We start from the raw sequence: 21,547 nt of genomic DNA, 5'->3' as shown, positions 1-21,547 counted from the left end.
GGAAGATAGAGGGAATAGATGATGGGGCTAATTCATTGCTGCTGTTTTCCAAGAAGATCTGATGAACTGCATGACTGAGCTAATGCTGTTACAGAACCAAGTGCCTTGAAGAAGGGCAGAAGAAATATGCAAAATAATTTCTCTTAAAAGATGATTAATTACAAATCTTAATTTAAAAAAAGCAAAGTTTCTATCATCTAAAGTAGTGGTCTACACACTATGGCCCATGAGTCAAATCTAGGACTATTTTTATATGACCTAAAAGCTAACTTTGAATTTTATCTTTGTAATTGATTATTTAAATATATATGAAAACTATTTAAAATTCAAATTTCAATGTTCAAACAAAAGTATTATTAGAACACAACTATATTTATTCATTTATATATTACCCTATTTTTTTTTTTTTTGACAGGCAGAGTTAGACAGAGAGAGACAGAAAGGTCTTCCTTTTTCCGTTGGTTCACCCCCAAGGTGGCCGCTACGACCAGCGCGTTGCAGCTGGCGCACTGTGCTGATCCGAAGCCAGGAGCCAGGTGCTTCTTCCTGGTCTCCCATGCAGGTGCAGGACCCAAGGACCTGGGCCATCCTCCACTGCCTTCCCGGGGCCACAGCAGAGAGCTGGACTGGAAGAGGAGCAACCAGGACAGAATCCGGCGCCCCGACCGGGACTAGAACCCGGGGAGCCAGCGCCGCAGGCAGAGGATTAGCCTACTGAGCCGCAGCGCCGGCCTATATATTACCCTATTATGTAGTACCTATTCATTTATGTATTACCTATGTACCACAGTGGCATAGTTGAATAGCTGTGACATAGATCAGACCGTATGATATCATCTGGTTCTTTATAGAAAATTTTCCAATACTTAATCTAATGTCTTAAGTTAATGTGTTCTTCCAGAGATGAAACTACAACCCTGAGAATAAGAACAAATAAATTACATTAAGTACTCCAAAGAATAAATCTATGAGATTTAATCAACCTACTTATAAACTATTTTGAGATAATATCTATATAGATATTTGTTGTTGATTTTATAATAAAAGGGGAAGCCCTCTTGTAAAAAAATACTAATTGCCTTTATCAGATTATAATCTAGTAGCTATGGTAAAGGAAATATTTTCTATAGTAATGAATGATAATTTGTTATATTAACTTACTTATAAATAAGGAAGCTAATAAAAACTGGGAAAAAACAGTCATGAAGGAAACCAAGTCCCTTAGTTATCTTAAAGTCACTTGGCAAGGCAGTAAGTGCTAAGCAAAGGTGAAGAGCAAGTTAATAGTATTAAAGAAATTCAAATTAATACACAAGAAAGATTTTTAATGTCAAGTTTGAAGCCTGACAGCTTCCAGAGATCAAGGTCTAGGACCTTTTAACACATGGAAGCACACAAGGTGAGAAAAGGTACATTCCATTTTCCTGAGGTTAGAAACAACAGGCAAAGTTCAGTGAAAATGAAGGTATTCATTTCCATGGAGACATTCATACCTACTTACATTTAAATTACACTGTAACGTATCATTAACTTACATTTACTTAAAAAATTTATTAACATAGGAAGATAATGCATACATTATATTAAAAAAGCACATGTTAAATTCGTCGAACTTTATTAATGTTTCCTTTTATACAGAAGGCATAATTGCTGTAAAAATAAATAATTTTTTCTACAACCCGTAACCGAAGAGAAACTGCCTTATACTCATACAGATACAGATACTCATTCAGGCGTGGTAGGCACTAGAATCCAAACACAATGCCCAAGAAAAAGCTAACAGCATTTACAGAGAGAGCTCTGCACTTCAAAATCTATTAGATGAAGTGAACCATGGTGGGAGGCATACAGTGGAGAGGTGAGTGTTTCTAGAATTCTGTTTTACCTTTATTTTTCTTACTGATAGTGACCCACTCCAAAGAAACATAAAAACCACTTCCTTTCATATCCAAGTCCTCTTTCTCTATTCGAAGAAGTAGGATAGCTATTGAATGTTCTTCCATTTTTTCCAATGAGATACTGTGAATTATGATAAAAGGATTCCCAAGCTCTTCATTAAACATAATCTACAAAAAAATTAGAAACGATAATGTATATGTTACATAAACACAGATAACACAAAGCAAATATGCACAATTCTCACAATCTAACAATTACTTTGGAGGCTATTTACTACAAGGAATTAAAAAAAATTTAAAGGGTTGGCACGGTGATGTAGCAGGTTAAACTATCGAGTGCAGAGCTGACATCCCATATAGGTGGCAGTTCGAGTCTTGGCTGCTCCACTTCCGATCCAGCTCTCTCCTAATGGCCTAGGAAAGCAGCAGATGATGTCTCCAAGTGCTTGGACCCTGCAGCAGCGTGGGAGACGTGGATGAAGATCCTGGCTCTCGCTTTGGCCTGGCCCAGCCCTGGCCATTATGGCCATCTGAGAAGTGAATCAGTGGATGGAAGATCTCTCTCTCTTTCTCACTCTGCCTTTTCCTCTCTGTAACTCTGCCTTTCAAATAAATAAATATTTTAAAAAAATTTAAAAACCCTTTTATATAGGCTGTACATTTAAATAATGTTCTTTGAAGAAAGAACTCAAAAAAATGTTCATTTGTGTAACAGAGAAAACTGATCATTAATCTTGGCTTCAAAACAAAAACAAGGGGGCATCGCAACAGCATGTGAAGTAGAAAGAGATGTGCAAGCAATCTTCTCAAAAAGAATTATCAAGGGAAAAAAGTGCTCTACACAAAAAAAGGCTGCATGTGCCCATCAATGTTGCCCTGTTCCATATAAGACCCCTTCCTCTCAACTTCCGGATAATGTGAGTATAAGTGTATATGCAGGTATGCTTTTTTACTGTTACTATTTCTTTTCCTGTTTATTTTCTGGAAGTTTACAAAGACAAGAAAGTGAAAAGCTTTGGAAGAAAAATCAGTAAACTTTATTTCCCCAAACCAAGATTCTGTGTATATTTTAAAAAAGATAACACAGTAAGTTTCATGTAAAATATAAACCTGGGCATGTACTGTGGCACAGCAGGTTAAGTCACTGCTTGGGCTGCCACATCCCATATTGGAATGCCAGTTCAGATCCAAAGTCCTAGAAATGCTGACTTTTTTTTTTTTTTTAAGATTTATTTATTTGAAAGGCAGAATTACAGAGAGAGGTAGAGATAGAGAGAGAGAGGTCTTCCATCCACTGGTTCACTGCCCAGATGGCTGCAACGGCCAGAGCTGTGCTGATCAGAAGCCAGGAGCTTCTTCTGGGTCTCCCACATGGGTGCAGGGGCCCAAGGACTTGGGCCATCTTCTACTGCTTTCCCAGGCCACAGCAGAGAGCTGGGACTAGAACCAGCACCCATATGGGATGCCGGCACTTCAGACCAGGGCTTTAACCTGCTGCATCACAGCGCTGGCCCCGAAATGCTGACATTTTTTTATTTATTTATTTATTTATTTATTTATTTTTTTGACAGGCAGAGTGGACAGTGAGAGAGAGAGACAGAGAGAAAGGTCTTCCTTTTTGCCGTTGGTTCACCCTCCAATGGCCGCCGCGGTAGCGCGCTGCGGCCGGCGCACCGCGCTGTTCCGATGGCAGGAGCCAGGTGCTTATCCTGGTCTCCCCTGGGGTGCAGAGCCCAAACACTTGGGCCATCCTCCACTGCACTCCCTGGCCACAGCAGAGAGCTGGCCTGGAAGAGGGGCAACCGGGACAGGATCGGTGCCCCGACCGGGACTAGAACCCGGTGTGCCGGCGCCGCAAGGCGGAGGATTAGCCTGTTGAGCCACGGCGCCGGCCTGAAATGCTGACATTTTTAAAAAGGCTAATCTACGCATGAAATAAATACACACAAAATCCTTTCTAATTCTTTTTTATACCACAAACATGTTATCTAAAAAACTATTACATTTGTATTGACGGAAATATTAAATAAATCTATTAGACAAATTCCTAAACAAGAATTCCAAATAAATGAAAAAAAAAAAAACAACGAATAATTGAACACCACTGAAAAAAGTTAGGTCTTTAAAAAAAAAAATACAAAACTTTCATCTGTTTGGTGGCATTGTGGCACAGCAAGTTAACCTACCACCTACAATACCAGCATCCCATGAAAGTGCTAGTTCAAGTCCCAGCTACTCCACTTCCATTCCAGTTCCCTACTAATGCACCTGGGGGGGGGGGCAGCAGAAAATGGTCTGAGTGCCTGAACCCCACCACCTATATGGGAGACTGGATGGAGTTCCAGGCTCCCACTGTGGCCATCTGATGAGTAAACCAGCAGATGGAAGATAATTCTCCTTCTCTGTAACTCTGCCTTTCAAATGAATAAAAAAATCTTTAAAAACTTGGATCTGGAGTCCCCACAAATATGTCCCTACTTGAAAAATGTGCTCAATATCATCAGTTTCCCTGTGTTTGAGCACCGCTGCCAAAATTATTCAAATAGCAGACCTCCGGAATCCACTCTAAAGATTTCCCTAAGTACAATACACAGAAACAAAAACCTTCAAACAGTCAAAACAGAGGTGATAGATAAATCAAATTTGTAGTTGGTTGACTGTATTCTGCTTTTATCTAAGGAACAGTAGAGAGACACCAGCAAGAAGGGAAAACTAAGTTTGGGTAGGTATCAGAATATTGTTTATATTTTTTTCCCTCATGTGAGTAAAAGGGTGTCAGTGAATGAGAGGAACAGATGTCTGGACTTCGTGGAAAAAAAAAAATTGTTAGGCTAAAATTTCCAGTCTTCTGAACAAACCCAGCATCTCAACTGAGATACTTCTAATATACTGTACCCTCATCAAAGGAGAGGCAACACATTTAGCAGACAGGCAGCGCTCCCCCCTGCTCTTTCATCTCTCTTTTCACTTCCATTAGCATCACTAGCCTGGGTCTCCTTATGCTCTATCATATTCTTTATTCACTTCCACCTTCAGCTTCTTCTCTCATACAAAAATTACCCCCAAGTCCTAAAATCCTCCTAAACGTCTTCTTAAAGTGATGAATATCCCATAATGTCCTTCCACTCTTCTCCCACTCCACATAGAACCCAATCAAAACAAAGTTAGTTGAAACATTTCAGAACAGTATATTCTAAAAAGGGCATAAGACAGATCTTCAATTGGTTAAAAAATTATTGAAGGCCTAATCTATGCCAAGTAGACACACACAGCAGAAAAAAAAAAAAAAAAGAAAATGAAAAACTCCTTCCAATCACCAATCTCCTTATAGCAGAATGTATAGTGTTGTTTTTAAGCCCAGTCTCATATCATCTGATGATCCAATGAAAACATGTGTCAATATGTAACTGCATTGAACTTGTTATCTCTTTACCCAGAATTAAATGCTACCTGCTGAAGTATGGAGAGTAGCAATATTACAATACACTTATTCTTCAGAAGAGTTGAAACAATAGATCCTTTTATTATAGATTCAACACCATTTTCTTCCACTTCAAAAACTCTGGCATTGGAGACATCAATTCCTATTTACTATTAAAACTGTAACATACCCCTCAAGCTCAAGTGTTCCATTAAAGAAAAAGTGAAGTAAAAATGTCATTTTAAACACTGGCACCAAACCATGTTTAGACTATAATGTACTTTTCTTAGCAGGAAACAGTCCAGTAAACTCAGTATTTGACCAAATGTAAACACCAGCAAATCTGACATGTGGGTAGTTCAAAAATCCCAATGCAGGTTTATTTATCAAATGCAGTACTTTACACATATAATGCAGTAAAAAAAAATTTTGTTGAAAAATGAATGCAATTCTAGGCAATCGCACAAACCCTAGATAAAAAACAGGAACAGTTTACACATCGCATCAGTGCAAAGAAGGCATATATTTGATAATCAATCAAGCACAGACTTAAAATGTTATATAAATACTTTAGAAAAACCAAGAGATCACATATAAATTGTCCTTGGCAAACTGTTCTTTCAAATACGTCTAATCTGTATGTAGTTTCTGGACTTCACATGTTTTAAAAAACTCACCTCCCATTTTTCAGAAGCACTATTTCCACGTTCGCCTGTTGCAATGACATACAACCTTCCAGTTCCATCTGACAATGTAACCCAGGTAGAAGACGTGAAGTAGAGAGATGCACAAAGACGATTGTCATATGCAGTCAAATCTGTAGGAAGTCGGAATACTTCACGTGGTTTTCCTAAGGCAGTGTCCTAAGAAGTCAAACATTACAAATGAACCCCTTACTCTTCTCTGATCCATAAACACACAAAATAAATATCTACAGTGTAACAATTTCTGTCTTCTTTAAGAATGACAGCATAATTCTCCTCTCTTTGAGAACGAACTGCATTACTGATTCACCTCAAACAAATAAAATACAGCAGATGGGATAGATGGAATATGACTTACAGAACTGGGTCTTCATTTTACACCTCTACCTTGCTCCTTCTTGGACTATGTGCTCTGAGGGAGACTGGCTACCCATGGACAGAACCACAAGGGGAGGAATTCAGGGCTCCTACTAACAACCAGCACCCTGAGAAAACCATTTTGGAAATTATCTTTCAGTCCACATGTAGTCTTCCGATAACTGCATCTTAGCTATAATCTCCTGAAAAACCTACCTAAATCACTCCATGATTTTTTACCACAGAACTGTGAGAGATAATAAATGTTTATATTGTTTCAAATCATTACATTTTAAAGTTGTTACACAGCAAAAGATAACTAATACAATGTAATAATCTACTTTTTTATCTCAGTTTCAGAGTTAATGACAGTACTTTTAATTCACTTGTTGGAAATATGACATGTTGCAAATGCATATAGACACATCAGCCTGTGGTATGAAAATATTGCATTTAGATAACCATCAAATTAGGCTTTTATTAACAAAATTTTAATACTCTGTTAAACACTGTGACTACCTCCTTATACTTTCAAGCTGTAAGGTGAGTTGCATCAATAGAATGTTTTACAAAAATACATATGGAGCCAGCACTGCGGCTCAATAGGCTAATCCCCACCCTGCGGCGCCGGTACACTGGGTTCTAGTCCTGGTCAGGGCACCGGGTTCTGTCCCGGTTGCCCCTCTTCCAGGCCAGCTCTCTGCTGTGGCCCGGGAGTGCAGTGGAGGATGGCCCAAGTGCTTGGGCCCTGCACCCCATGGGAGACCAGGAGAAGCACCTGGCTCTTGCCTTTGGATCAGCGCGGTGCACCGGCCGCAGTGGCCATTGGCGGGTGAAATAATGGCAAAGAAAGACCTTTTTCTCTCTCTCTCTCTCACTGTCCACTCTGCCTGTCAAAAAAAAAAAAAAAAAAAAAAAAAAAAAAACCAAAAACATATATATGGGCTTGTGATTCAGGAAATAAACTTCATCTCATTTCCAGCTGCATTCCCAACTTTTTTTATGTTGTCAGAAGTTTTACATGTCAATTATTGATTCATATATTTCATTCCTTGCTTTTAGAATTGTTTAGCTCTGTGTGTGTATGAGTGTGGGCATGTGTATATGGGTAAAACTTAAATGAACTATATACAATGGGCACTCAGGAAAATGAACTAGTCAACAAATGGCATCAAGCTATCAGAGCACTTTTGGGAAAAAAATTAAGCTTACTCTCACTAGAACATTGTTTTTATAATCTCAGGCTGATCAAAGCTCTCCTAAGCATAAACAAAAGACATGTAGGAGACAAAGATTTGTCATAAATATCCATAAAATATAGAGTCCTTAAAATCAATGAGAAGGACAGGTTTTGTGGTGTAGTGGGTTAAGCAACTATTTGAGATGCCTGCATACCACATTGGAGTGCTCATTCCAATTCTGGCTTCTCCGCTTCCTACCCAGCTTTCTGGTATTGCATCTGGCAGGCAGCACATAATGGCCTAAGTGTTTGGGCCCTGCCACCCACATGGAGAGCCAAGTAGAGTTCCAGGTTCTTGCCTTCAGCATGGCCTAGCCCTGGCTAGTGAGGGAATTAAAGAGATCTCTCTCTTTATCTTTCTCTCACTTCCTCCCTACCTCTCCTCTGTTTCTGCCTTTCAAGCAGATAAAAACAAATAAACATTAAAAAAATAAACCTCAACCAGAGAGGCAAATGTTATTTGTTAAAGCAATTTGTTAAAGCACAATGCTTTAGCATTTGAGATATCCACATTTCATATTGGAGTTCCTGGCTTCAAATCCCAGTTCTACTCTTGATTCTAGCTTCTGGCTAATGTTCACCACAGGAGGCAGCACGCAACAGCTCAAGTACTTGGGTCCCTGCCACCCAAATAGGAGACCTGGACTGAGTTTCTGGTCCCAGGCTTTAGCCTGGTCCAGCCCTGGTTGTTACGGACACCTGGGAGTAAGCTACTGGGTGGCAAATCTGTCTTTCAAGTAAAAAAAAAAAAAAAAAAATCTTAGAATGCTAACATCTATTCCTGGCTAAGGAGTTCTCCTATTTTACTAAGGGGTAGAAATAAATATAGGCCCTCTAGAGATGAATACAATCAAATTTTATGGTACTTTATATAACCCTTGATATAATTTCACTTGTAGGAATTTACACTTGTACACAAAAGTCTATGCAATAAGAATGCTCACTGTAACAATAATAAGGAAAAATTCTGCAAAAAAGCAAAAAACAAAACAAAACCCTTATATGGAGCAAGTGTTTAGTGTAGCAGTTAAGATACCTGCATCCCTTATGGGAGTGTTTGAGTTCTATTCCCTAGTTCCAGCTTCCTGCCTAGGCAGCAGTGATGCCTCAAGTACCTGAGTTCCTGCTACCCACAAAGGAGTCCTGGATTATATTCCTGGCTCCCAGATTCACCCCAGCAAAGGGCCAGCCCAGCCCTGGCCACTGCAGTGTTTGGAGAGTGAACCAGTGATTGGAGAGTGAATCAGTGGATGGAAGCTAACCTGTTCTCTCGCACATGCTTGCACTCTCTTTGCAAATAAACAAATAACAAGCAAACAAAACAAACTAAAACAAAAAATTAACAACCCCTCTGTTTATCAGTTGAGCAGGAAAGAAGCAGTCCCAGATACTATACAGCTGGCCTGGTTGAATCAGCCAGGTGTTGGTTTTTCTATAAACTAGCTGAGTACAAACAGCTCTGTTATGTTGAACATAAACAGTTACACATCATATATATGAGACAAGGGCACTATGTGTCTATGAGGGATCAATGTAAAACCCTTCTCATTCCATAATGAACACATTTCAAAAAAAAGAACATTGTCAAAGCTACAAATATGCCCCTAACCTACACCAATATGATCACTGCTTTTTTATTAATTACAGATTTTACTTCTGTCTAGTCTTTTCATCCTTTTAAAGATACTCATTACAGAATTATCTATTTTCCTGACAGTACTCAATCCAGAGTAAAGCCTTACTTAAACCCTCCACAAAAATCACCTAAAAAGGCCCAATCCTTTAAAATCAGCCCATTTTTTAAAAAAAAAAATCCTCTTAGTAAGACACCTGTGGTTTCCCTATGATTTGCGTTTTCCATTGCTGCAAAAAGTAATAAATCAAACTTGTTCAACACATGTGTTTCTTGGTTTAGAGGGCATTCACAAGGAAATGGTTAATTATAGAACATTTACTTTAAGAAATACCAAGTAATGATTAAATCTACAGAGGTAATTTTGTAATACAGACATAAAAATGATCTCTGAGATACTAACTAAAATAACATGAAGAATATGTACAGTATGAACTCACACCTGCTGGGATAGACATTATGATATGACAGTGTAGAGTACAGCATAGACAGACACATGTCAATCCATTGATACTTATGGTTGAAAGGTAAAATAAGTGCTTTTCATTAGAAAGGAAAATAAGGGGCCAGCAGTGTGGCACAGCAGGTTAAGCTACCACCTGGGATGCCAGCACCTCATATGGGCACCAGCTGAGTCCCAGCTGCTCCACTTCCAATACAGTCCCTGGTTCATGCGCCTGGGAAAGCAGAGGAAGATAGCCAAAATGCTTGGTCCCCTGTACCCATGTGGGAGACCCAGATGAATATCCTGGCTCCCGGCTTTGCTCTGGCTCAGCACTGGCGGTTGTGGCCATTTGAGGAGTGAACCAGCAGATAGAAGACTTTTCTCTCTGCTGCTGCCTCTGCCTCTGCCTCTCTGTAACTTCACCTTTCATATAAAAAGAAAAAAAAGAGGAAGAAAGAAAGGAAAATAGAGTATGAGTAGTGGGAGGGAAGTTTGGGAATAAAAATTTTTCCCCTTTCCTTAAAATATACAGCTGTTTTAAAAATGACAAATTTATGTGTTATATACAAAATTTAAAAAGTTAATAAAATAGGACTCTTCCCCAAAACAGCTGTTTCAAAGTAAAAGTTTCTAGTAGTCTTCACTTTATCTGCTACTCACTGCTAATCGAGTGAACCATTTTTCGGAAGAATACAGGGCTAAACTTATTAAATCACTATTCTTCATTTCACATACAATTTAAGCCAGGGGTAGGGAACATCAGACCAGCAGACCATAAAAGGCCCACAAACCATTTGGTCTAGCCATGCCAAAGCAACCACAGATGGGACCTGAAATTCAGTAAATCTATATAGCAGACTAATTTTTTTTTTAAATTTATTTGACAGGTAGCATTATAGACAGTGAGAGACAGAGAGAAAGGTCTTCCTTCCGTTGGTTCACTCCCCAAATGGCCACTATGGCCGGCGCTGCACCAATCCGAAGCCAGAGCCAAGAGCCCAGGTGCTTCTTCCTGGTCTCCCATGCGGGTGCAGGGGCCCAAGCACTTGAGCCATCCTCCACTGCCTTCCTGGGCCACAGCAGAGAGCTGGACTGGAAGAGGAGCAACCGGGACAGAATCCAGAGCCCATATAGGATGCCGGCGCTGCAGGCAGAGGATTAACCAAGTGAGCCATGGCGCCGGCCCCATAGCAGACTAATTTTTAAGGTGATAATTTTGTATGGCCTGTGGATGATGTTATACATATCCAAATGGCCACTGGCAGAGAAGAGGTTCTCCACTCTTGAAAACCATTTCCTTTTAGATATATGATTAATATGGCTTGGGGTCCCTAGAAGTCTATCAAATATATGAAGGCACTATCCAACAGGATGATTAAGATACTCAAGAACTTAAATGTGGAATTAAAATTAAAACACAAAGTAACAACAGAGAACTTTAAAGTTAAAACCTGATGTGAAAGTCACCTAAATGCTCCTGACTTCTGAAATTTAATTTTTTTAAAGGTTCATTTATTATTTGAAAGGCAGAGTTACAGAGAGAGAAGGGAGACACAGAGACAGAGATCTTCTATCTGCTGATTTAATCCTCAAATGGTCACAATGGCTGGGACTGGGCTAGACCAAAGCCGGGAGCCTAGAATTCCATCCAGATCTCCCACAAGGGTGGCAGGGGCCCGAAACTGGAGCCATTTTTTGACGCTTTCCTAGGCCATTAGCAGGGAGCTGGGTTGAAGCGGACCAACTAGGACACAAACTGGTGCCCATATGGGATGCTGGTGCTGAAGTGGTGACTTAACCCACTGCACATCACCAGCCTCTGAAATTTAATTCTTAAATGATACCATTTCAACTAGATTATAAGCAATGAAATATTTTCTTCTATAAGTCTTAGAACATTAAATTATTTCTAAATAACTTCCCTTGACAGTTTTACTAAGTGTTCTCAGAATAATGTTTTATATAATTGGCATTGATAAGGTCTTATTCTTACCCTTTTCCCTCACAAAAAAGGCAATGTAGCTATGTTTAAGGATACTAAAAAAACCTGGGTAACATTTCACAGCTGATTTGCAGAACAGAGTTTAAAATTTTATTGATGGGGCAGGTATTTGGTCTTGTGATCAAGATGCTGGTTAAGATGTCCACATCCCACACTGGTGTGCCTGGGTTCCATACCTGGCTCTATCACAACTCTAGCATGTAGCTAACGCAGATCCCCAGAGATGGTGGTGATGGCTCAAGTGAGGCAGGAGGCTTGGACTGAGTTCCTGGAAGCCAGGGGCCATTGTGAGCATTTGGGGACTGAACCAGCAATAGGAGGGGCTGGCTCTCATATCTGTCTTTCTCCTTCTACCTCTCAAATACGTAAATAATTTTTTAAAAAAATTTCATTGATAACAGCTCCTTCTGAATGGCTATGCTGTACATGTATTACATTAAATAACTACTTCAACTTTTTGCCATCTCATCTAGTCATAATCTAATCATGTGAACTTGAAATTATCCCCACTTTGGGAGGGAGAAGAATAACCTGTTTTTAGAACTGTATCTACAACTCACTAATTAAAATTTTAAAGAATATCACCCATGGCAGGGGGAGAAATTATGCCCACCTTAAAGAGATGAGAAGTTCACAAAGATAAATAATTTGCTTGGAACTCCGCTGCCTGAAAATGGCAGAGCTGAGCTTCCAATGCTGAGCAGCAAACTCAAACAGTTCTCCTTTCCACCATTCCACAACTCCAGGAGAAAATCCACTTCCTAGCCTGTTCTAAACACGTGACGCTTCAGATCTCAATGCAATTTCTAGGACACCTGCTTATTCCTCCACTCCTCAAAACACCACTTTAAATACAACTACCAAATTCAGTTTTTCTTCAGACGAATTATATAGTATTTTTCTTTTTTTTTTTGACAGGCAGAGTGGACAGTGAGAGACAGACAGACAGAAAGGTCTTCCTTTGCCGTTGGTTCACCCTCCAATGGCCGCTGCAGCCGGCGCACCGCGCTGATCCGATAGCAGGAGCCAGGTGCTTATCCTGGTCTCCCATGGGGTACAGGGCCCAAGCACTTGGGCCATCCTCCACTTTTATTTATTTATTTGAGATGTAGAGTTATAGACAGTGAGAGAGACAGAGAGAAACGTATTCCTTCCATTGGTTCACTCCCCAAATGGCTGCAACGGCCGGAGCTCAGCTGATCCAAAGCCAGGAGGCAGGAGCTTCTTCTAGTTCTCCCACGTGGATGCAGGGGCCCAAGGACTTGGGCCATCTTCTACTGCTTTCCTAGGCCACAACAGAGAGCTGGATTGGAAGAAGAGCATCCGGGACTAGAACCGGCGCCCATATGAGATGACAGTGCCGCAGGCAGAGGATCAACCCACTGCACCACGGCACTGGCCCCTCAGGCTAATTATATAGTATTTTAAATAAGAATCCTGGGCCAATAAAATCTAATACAAATTATAACATCTGTAACACTGTATGGAAATAGCACTGTAAATAGCAAACTAGTACTAATATATAAAGTATACATATTTATGAAAAAAATTCTAAACAGGAGTTTGGTGCTCTCTCAGCTGCGGTTACAAGCAGAGAAGCTTAGAACTAACGAAACATTTTTCTACTATATATGCATTTATAGAAAGAGCTACTTAAGTTTAAAAAAAAAAATGGTCAAATAAAATTAACAGAGGATGCCATTTACCAGTACTATTAGACAATGACATTTAAAATTCTGACCTTTTAAAAGAAGTGATCTTTTTCTGGAGAAAAGATTTTATCACTAACACCAATTAACTTCATTTGGAAGAAAGTATATAAAAGTCATTTTCCTTTTTATTTTTTTGCTAAAACATTAAGAAAGCATTTTAATCAATTGCAATTTGACTAATGTTTTTATGTAAAATAAAGCTTACAATAATACATTAAACACACAAAATTCTAAGATTTTACTATCATTTTTATTTCTGTCTTTTACTAGGTAAGTAACTAGCTCCTTGTTAATTAACTTAACTATTGAAAATAAGCTGGGACTCAGGGCTAGAGATGAATATATCAGCATACAAGAAGCAGGATTAACAAGTAGTTGTAACCTAACACACAGCCTCACAAATACATGCTTATAAATGGAAGCCAGCAACTGTCCACTAGACACATAAGTGCAAATCAAAGAGACACTATAAGACTACAGTGGAAATGAACTAGCCTTTCTGGAAGTAAAAACAATTATAACAAAACAATTCCCTATTATAAGATACGAAATGTATTATTTAAAGCGAGCCACAGGTGAGGGCATTTGACAAGGGGATTACGTTGCCACTTGGGATGCCCCTGCCTCTGTCAGAGCGCCTGGTTTGAGTCCCAGCTACTCTGCTTCCCATCCAGCTTCCTGCTAATGTATATCCTGAGAGTCAATAGGTGTGGCTCAAGGGCTTAGACCCCTTCCACCCATGGGAGGCTTAGATGAAGTTCTTCACTCCTGGATTTGGCCTGAGCCAGCTCTGGCTATTGCAGGGATTTGGGAAATAATCCAGCAAACAGAAGATCTCTGTCTCTCTGCCTTTCAAATAAAATTAAAATAAATATAAAATTTTCAATCAAAACAGCCAAATCCCACATAAAATGACAATATAATATTTTATTTATTTGAGAAGTAGAGTTACATATATAGAGAGGGAGAGACAGAGGGAAAGGTCTTCTATCTGCTGGTTCATTCCCGCAATGGCAGGAGCTGGGCCATGTTCCACTGCTTTCCTAGGCCATACACACAGAGCTGGATGGGAAGAGGAGCAGCTGGGACACAAACAGGCACCTATAAGGGATGCCAGCGCCACAGGCAGAGGCTTAGCCTACTACGCCACAATGCTGGCCCCATGACAATAAAAACCTTTAAACTTTTCTTAAGGCATTTCCTACTTTCTAAGCATACCTGTAGCCAACTGACATTTCTCAAAAATTCAGGAATGTAAATCCACAAATTAAATTTATTTTTAAATACAATGCCTCTGTAAACCTGTTCGTAGAACTGCTGCCACCTGCTGCTTCCTGAGAAATTCAGAAGGCCAAACAATGTGTGGACTTCAAGTCCTTGGCAATATGCAGTTACATTTAAAAGACAAACAATGTTTAGTCCAAATCAATCACGGATGATTTCTGGTATTTGTGCATGTGTATCTTTGACTTAAAAAAAAGACAAAGTGGATATTACAACAGCTGTTTTCTGCTACATAAAAAGCCAATGTCCAATCAGTGATCAAGAATTCACCTGCTAACATGGACGCTCCAAGTGTAGTTTGATTTCTCCTGACGATATTCAGAAAAAAACAGGAAGAAATAGGGACGTTTTAATACCAAGGTCAAACTGGGAAACAGAGGGAAGAAGGTAGTTTATATTTCACTGTAAATTAATAAACTAGAAGATACTTTATGTTCTATGCTGCAGCATTCCCAGGGCCTACAATGTGTGACATACAATATCCAATAATATATTCTGAATGTTGAGTAAATGGTATGAATTAGACTGGCTAAGGTGGACTCAGTAAAGTCAACGAGTATGGCAAACATGGTTCATGTGTACAAACCATGCAAGTACACAGCACACACAGAGTGTATACAAAAGCAGTTACACTAAGGTATCCATAGGAAAAATAAGTTAGGAAAAAGAATCAAAGACATACTAGTCTACTCTGATTCCATGTCAGATAAGCTACTAAACAGTGTACTGCTTATCTATAATATTTTTTTTTTAAGATTTATTTATTGAGAGGTAGAGTTACAGACAGTGAGAGGGAGAGACAGAAAAGTCTTCCATCCACTGGTTCACTCCCCAAATGGCCACAACAGCTGGAGCTGCGCTGATCAGAAGCCAGGAGCCAGGAGCTTCTTCCTGGTCTCCCATGCGGGTACAAAGGCCCAAAGACTTGGGTCATCCTCTCCTGCTTTCCTGGGCCCCAGCAGAGAGCTGGATCAGAAGAGCAGCAGCCTGGATTCTAATCGACGCTCATATGGGATGCCAGTGCTGCTGACTGAGGATTAACCTACTGCACCACAGTGCCATGCTCCTTATCTGTAATATTTCAAATCCAATCATTAATTTTTCATTCTAGGTTTCTAATCCATCTTGTGTGATTTAAGTTGGCACTGATAGCCCAAATCCATATTATCAATGAATTAACTCATAAAAATCACCTTGGCCCTCACTGTGACCTAAACCATGCTCCCTCCAAGTCCAGCACAGTACTAAATTTAAAAAACAAAACAAAACACACCTCTCTTTTATATATTTCTCACTTAACATAGAGTACCAAGACTCACTCATTCCCTTCAAAACCCAGCAGTCCGTCACCTTCCAATCTCATCTCTGACCATAACCTGTACATCTCCTAGTCATTCCATGCAAATTTCAGCAATACTTAGCTAGAGTATCTACAGTAGCAATCATGTTTGTCTAAATTTGACAAATGTGCTCCTGAAGTCCTCCGTACACACAGCTGCCCCATAACATGGCAAACTCCAACAAATCCTTCAAACCTGTAACTGAAACCTGTGAATCTTTCCCTGAAAACTACATCCCTCAACCTTTGCTACTTCCTCCTCTACACTACTTGTGCATCTTACTACTACTTATAACACAGCACGTTATCAACTTTTGTATGTGCCTACCAAGCACACAACAGCATTCAACAAATGTCTCTTGAATAAAAATAATTATGAAAAACTATTTATCTGAAAAAGTAAAGATACCTGAAAGTATATCTTTAAGTGGATTTTTTCTACTACAAAATGGAAAACTAGCAAAATACAATAAAATTAAACCTTCAAGAGATGGTCAAACTTCCCTCTAAAGATGGAGAAACATATTTACTCCACTAAATTTCACTGCAATTATTTCCATAAGAGCAAATTATTCCTATTTTACTGAAAATTTTGTTTGAAAGAGAAAAAGGGGCAAAAAATAATACTGCACTGATGAATAATGGTAGAAACTTTTAAAGACTAAGTAGATGCTTCAAATAAGTCAAATTAATCATAACTACATGATATAAAAAGTTTTGAAACACTATTCAGTGGACAAAGACCAACTGAGGCATGTGACTTATGTAGTGTGAATTATCTTTTCGCAAAAGGGGCAGGGTTATCTTGTTTTATTGACACTCTAAATTTTATTCTTCTTCCTCAATGATTTTAAGCAAGTAAGCATGTGAGTCCAAAGACTACACCATAAAAACTTCAAGCAACTGTTTGACAAGCAGTACACAACTTCTATATTCCTGGTTAAAATGAGTATCTGAGAAATATAATCCAATTTGTAGATTAAACAGGTCCTTGGTTTCTAGCATAGAAGCAAATTCAAGACTGGAATTAGTGAAACATTACAACCTGCAGAAAGATGTAGTAATATGATCATTACAAGTGAAAATTCAAACTAATAACTCTAGAATGATGCGTTTAGATTTAGGTTATAACATAATGAAGTATTAGAGTTTTAGAGATAATCTTATAGAACTGTCAAATTCATTTTTGCCAGGGAAAAGTATATGTCTATAAAAGACATTTCATATGGAAAAAGCAAACATGCAAAGCTGTATTTGCAACAGTTAAGCAGATGGAGTGGAGGGTGGGCCTTCCCTGCCAATGCAGTGACCTCTGAGGTCAGCTCCAAGGAATCCTCTAGGGTTCAGGGGTTTCCCAGACAACATTATCAAGTTCAAGCCTTTTATTTTCTTTTGAAGACATGGTGGCCCAAAAAGAGGAAGTGATTTACCCAACTTCATAGCCCTTGACTGTTTATGGCAGAGCCAGGTATAAAACAATATATACCTGTATTAATATGTTTGGGTTGCCATAACATAATAACATAGATTGGGCCACTGAACAAAATTTTCTCACAGTTCTGAAAGTAGACGTCCAATAGAGTGAGTTTCTGATGAGGATTCTCTCTGTCTTAGAGACAGCTGTCCTTTTGCTGTGTCTTCACAAGGCGTTCCCTCCATGTGTACACTTGGAAACACAGTGCTGTCTCTCCCTCTCCTTAAAAGATCACCAACCCCAGTGGGCGCTGTGGCATAGCAGGCTAAGCCTTCTGCCTGCAGGGCTAGCATCCCAAATGGGCACCAGATGGAACTCCCACTGCTCCACTTCCAATTCAGCTCTCTGCTAATGGCCTGAGAAAGCAGTGGAAGACAACCCAAGTGCTTGGGCCCCTGCACCCACGGTGGGAGACCTGGAAGAAGCTCCTGGCTCCTGGCTTCGGATCAGCATAGCTCCGGCCCTTGGGGCCATTTGGAGAGTGACCAGTGGGTGGAAGACCTCTCTCTCTCTCTGCCTCTGCCTCTCTCTAACTCTGCCTTTCAAATAAATCAACCAAAAAAAAAAAAAAAAAAAAAAAGACTATTAACCCTATTGGATTAGGTCCTTACCTTTATCTTCAGTTAATTAGCCTTAATTCCCTCCTAGAAGTCTGTCTCTAATCACAATCACGTTGGAAGTTATGGTTTCAATACATGAATTAGTGGAAAGACAATTTAGCTCACAGCCAATACCATAAATCTGTCTATCATAAAAGTGTTTCTGCTCCAATACAGTACTCCCTTGTCTCTTGGAAGAAGCCTAAACAGGAAGGAGACATATATTTTCCTTTTGTAATTGTTTTTATTTTTTTATATGAAAAATTGCAAACATATACTAAAATAGGTAGAAAAATATATAATGAATCTCACACACCCACCGCCCAGTTCCAATAATAGAGTTAAAGCCCTGGCCTGCAGTGCCGGCATCCCATATGCATGCAGGTTTAAGTCCCGGCTGCTCCTCTTCCGATCTAGCTCTCTGCTATGCCCTGAGAAAGCAGTGGAAGCTGGCCCAAGTCCTTGGGACCCTGCACCTGCTTGGGAGACCTGGAAGAAGCTCCTGGCTCCTGGCTTCAGATCAGCTCAGCTTTGGCCATTGCAGTCATTTGGGAAGCAAACCAGCAGAATGGAAGACCTCTCTCTCTCTCTGGCTCTACCTCTCTCTGTAACTCTTCCAAATAATAATAAAAAAAATTTAAAGTAATAATTCCATAATATCCTTAAATATTGAGCTCAACACACTGTGTTACTACTATAAGTAGTCCAATATTAGTCTGATCTCTAAGACCAAAGGTTTCTATTTTTTCCCCAAAAGGAATTCTAGTGAGAAAGTTTTTTGTTTTCCTACTTTCAAATCTACTTTACTCTTTTTTCTTTGAAAAAGAAAAAAAAACAAAACAATAATCAGTATTGTAAAAAGTGAGGAAAGGTAAAAAAAATTAAAATTAAAATTAAAAAAAAGCAGGTGACCATCCGTCAAATTTAAATGAGATAAAGGTACCATTTCACTCTTCAGCTTCTCCTTTTCCATCCTTTAACTTATTTAGTTCTAGCAAATATAATTACATGCTAAAGCCAACTCCAGCTGCCTCAGGGAAGTCAAGTATTATATTCCCAGGAATTCTGCAATTGGTAACTTGAAATTAGCCATGTTGGAAATTTTTTTTTTAATTTTAATTTGAAAGGCAGAGTTACACAGAGGCAGAGGCAGAGAGAGAGAGAAAGAAAGGTGTCTTCCATCCTCTGGTTCACTCCCCAGATGGCTGCAACAGCTGGAGCTGCACCCATGAGAAGCCAGAAGCTTCTTTCAGGTGTCCCACATGGGTGCAGGGGCCCAAGGACTTGGGCCATCTTCTAGTGCTTACCCAGGCCATAGCAGAGAGCTGGATGGAAGTGGAGCAGTGGAGACTCGAACCAGCACCCATATGGGATGCCGGAGCTGCAGGCGGTGGCTTTATCCGCTATGACACAGCACCAGTTGTAGAAATACTTTACATCTCAGAAATTTGTAAACTCTAAGAATCAGCCTCCCATTCCCTTCCCAGAGAGTCAGCTGTTCAACATTTATCAACATACTATGGGCAAATACATCTTCAACTATAAACTACATTTAGTTCATACTAGCCTACTGCATATTGATCCAGTTTATTTCTAAGATTAGGAGGAAGATAAAGAATTTAACATTCATAAAAATACTTAAGATGGATTTTTTCTTTTTTTAAACAGTTCAGCAGGATCAAAGGGCATTTCATTCCTTGGAGAACACCACATAATCTTGTTTACTTTGCTAAAATGTTTCTATTAACCAATAATAAAAATGTGTAAACACTGTGGCACACTGGAAGAGACCATTTCACACCAGACTCTGCCCTCCATTAGCTGTTTGATTTAGACAAGTTACATCTCTATGCCTAGGTTTAAGATAGCCTAGTAATACCTCTATAGTAATACTCTATATTTGAATAATGCCTTTCACTTTACAAAGCATTACACATACCTTATTTTTCATAAAGCTTATCATCCTTACCTTATATGAGGAAACTGAAACCAAGAATATGTAGGCGGCCTGCTATACCCATGTAACAGTTACCCATGCATGCATCTAATCATAGCACCTAAAAAGGGTAAGATCTAAGTAGCAGAATATATGTCCCAGTGCCCTATAGTGAGATGGTTCTCAATAAACATGTGAAAATAAATAAATCTGGCAACTCTGACTTGAATGTCCAATTAGCTTTCTACTAACCACCTTACTCCACAATAGTAGGTGTTGGATCTGCATCACGTGCCACAAGATACCCATGGAAAAGTAAAATAAAATTTTGAATATAATACCACAAATATAAACATTTTCAGATCTAACATGATGTCATCTGTTTTCCTGAGTTAGAAAACATTTTATTGGAAAACTTTAGAGAATAATGCATGCTTCCAACAGCCATATTTGTTAATGAAAAAGAGCAAAAGAGAGCGGCAAGATGGCGGAATAGGAAGGGAGCACACTATTAGTCCGGGGGAGAGACAGGTTAATAAAAGTGGAGATACTGCAGGGTCAAGGAAGAGTAGGGGAAGAAACAGCAGAGGAAACTCTTCTGGAACTAGTGATTCACAGTGAACCTGCGTGGAGAGCGTGGGAGCCCAAGTTCGGGACACCAGCGGCAGACTCAACACACCAGCGCTGGAAAGCGAGATGATATGATTCTTTACTTAGGGGACCCAAAGAACTCTACTAAGAGACTGCAGGAACTCATCGAAGAGTTTGGCAAAGTAGCAGGATATAAAATCAATGCACAAAAATCAACAGCCTTTGTATACACAGGAAATGCCACAGCTGAGGAAGAACTTCTAAGATCAATCCCATTCACAATAGCTACAAAAACAATCAAATACCTTGGAATAAACTTAACCAAAGACGTTAAAGATCTCTACGATGAAAACTACAAAACCTTAAAGAAAGAAATAGAAGAGGATACCAAAAAATGGAGAAATCTTCCATGCTCATGGACTGGAAGAATCAATATCATCAAAATGTCTATTCTCCCAAAAGCAATTTATACATTCAATGCAATACCAATCAAGATACCAAAGACATTCTTCTCAGATCTGGAAAAAATGATGCTGAAATTCATATGGAGACACAGAAGACCTTGAATAGCCAAAGCAATCTTGTACAACAAAAACAAAGCCGGTGGCATCACAATACCAGATTTCAGGACATACTACAGGGCAGTTGTTATCAAAACAGCATGGTACTGGTACAGAAACAGATGGATAGACCAATGGAACAGAATAGAAACACCAGAAATCAATCCAAACATCTACAGCCAACTTATATTTGACCAAAGATCCAAATCCAATCCCTGGAATAAGGACAGTCTATTCAATAAATGGTGCTGGGAAAATTGGATTTCCACGTGCAGAAGCTTGAAGCAAGACCCATACCTATCACCTTACACAAAAATTCACTCAACATGGATTAAAGACTTAAATCTACGAC

General features: G+C 39.4%; 1 protein-coding gene across 2 annotated transcripts in view; it reads right to left on the bottom strand.

The window, feature by feature from the left end:
• NUDCD1 (NudC domain containing 1) overlaps positions 1-21,547 on the bottom strand; it is an 87,553-nt gene that overhangs the window by 47,882 nt on the left and 18,124 nt on the right. For both annotated transcript variants that reach the window (XM_062188099.1, XM_062188100.1), the window contains exons 3-4: positions 5,997-6,182; positions 1,886-2,066 (exon numbers count right to left, since the gene is read on the bottom strand). In XM_062188099.1, the coding sequence (XP_062044083.1) occupies positions 1,886-2,066; positions 5,997-6,182 (367 nt within the window). The remainder of the gene's footprint in view (positions 1-1,885; positions 2,067-5,996; positions 6,183-21,547) is intronic.

The sequence above is a fragment of the Lepus europaeus genome, chromosome 4 (genome assembly GCF_033115175.1).
Source record: "Lepus europaeus isolate LE1 chromosome 4, mLepTim1.pri, whole genome shotgun sequence".
Classification (NCBI taxonomy): Eukaryota; Metazoa; Chordata; class Mammalia; order Lagomorpha; family Leporidae; genus Lepus; species Lepus europaeus.
Note: the sequence above shows the minus strand (reverse complement) of the source record. Positions and strands in the feature narration are given on the sequence as shown.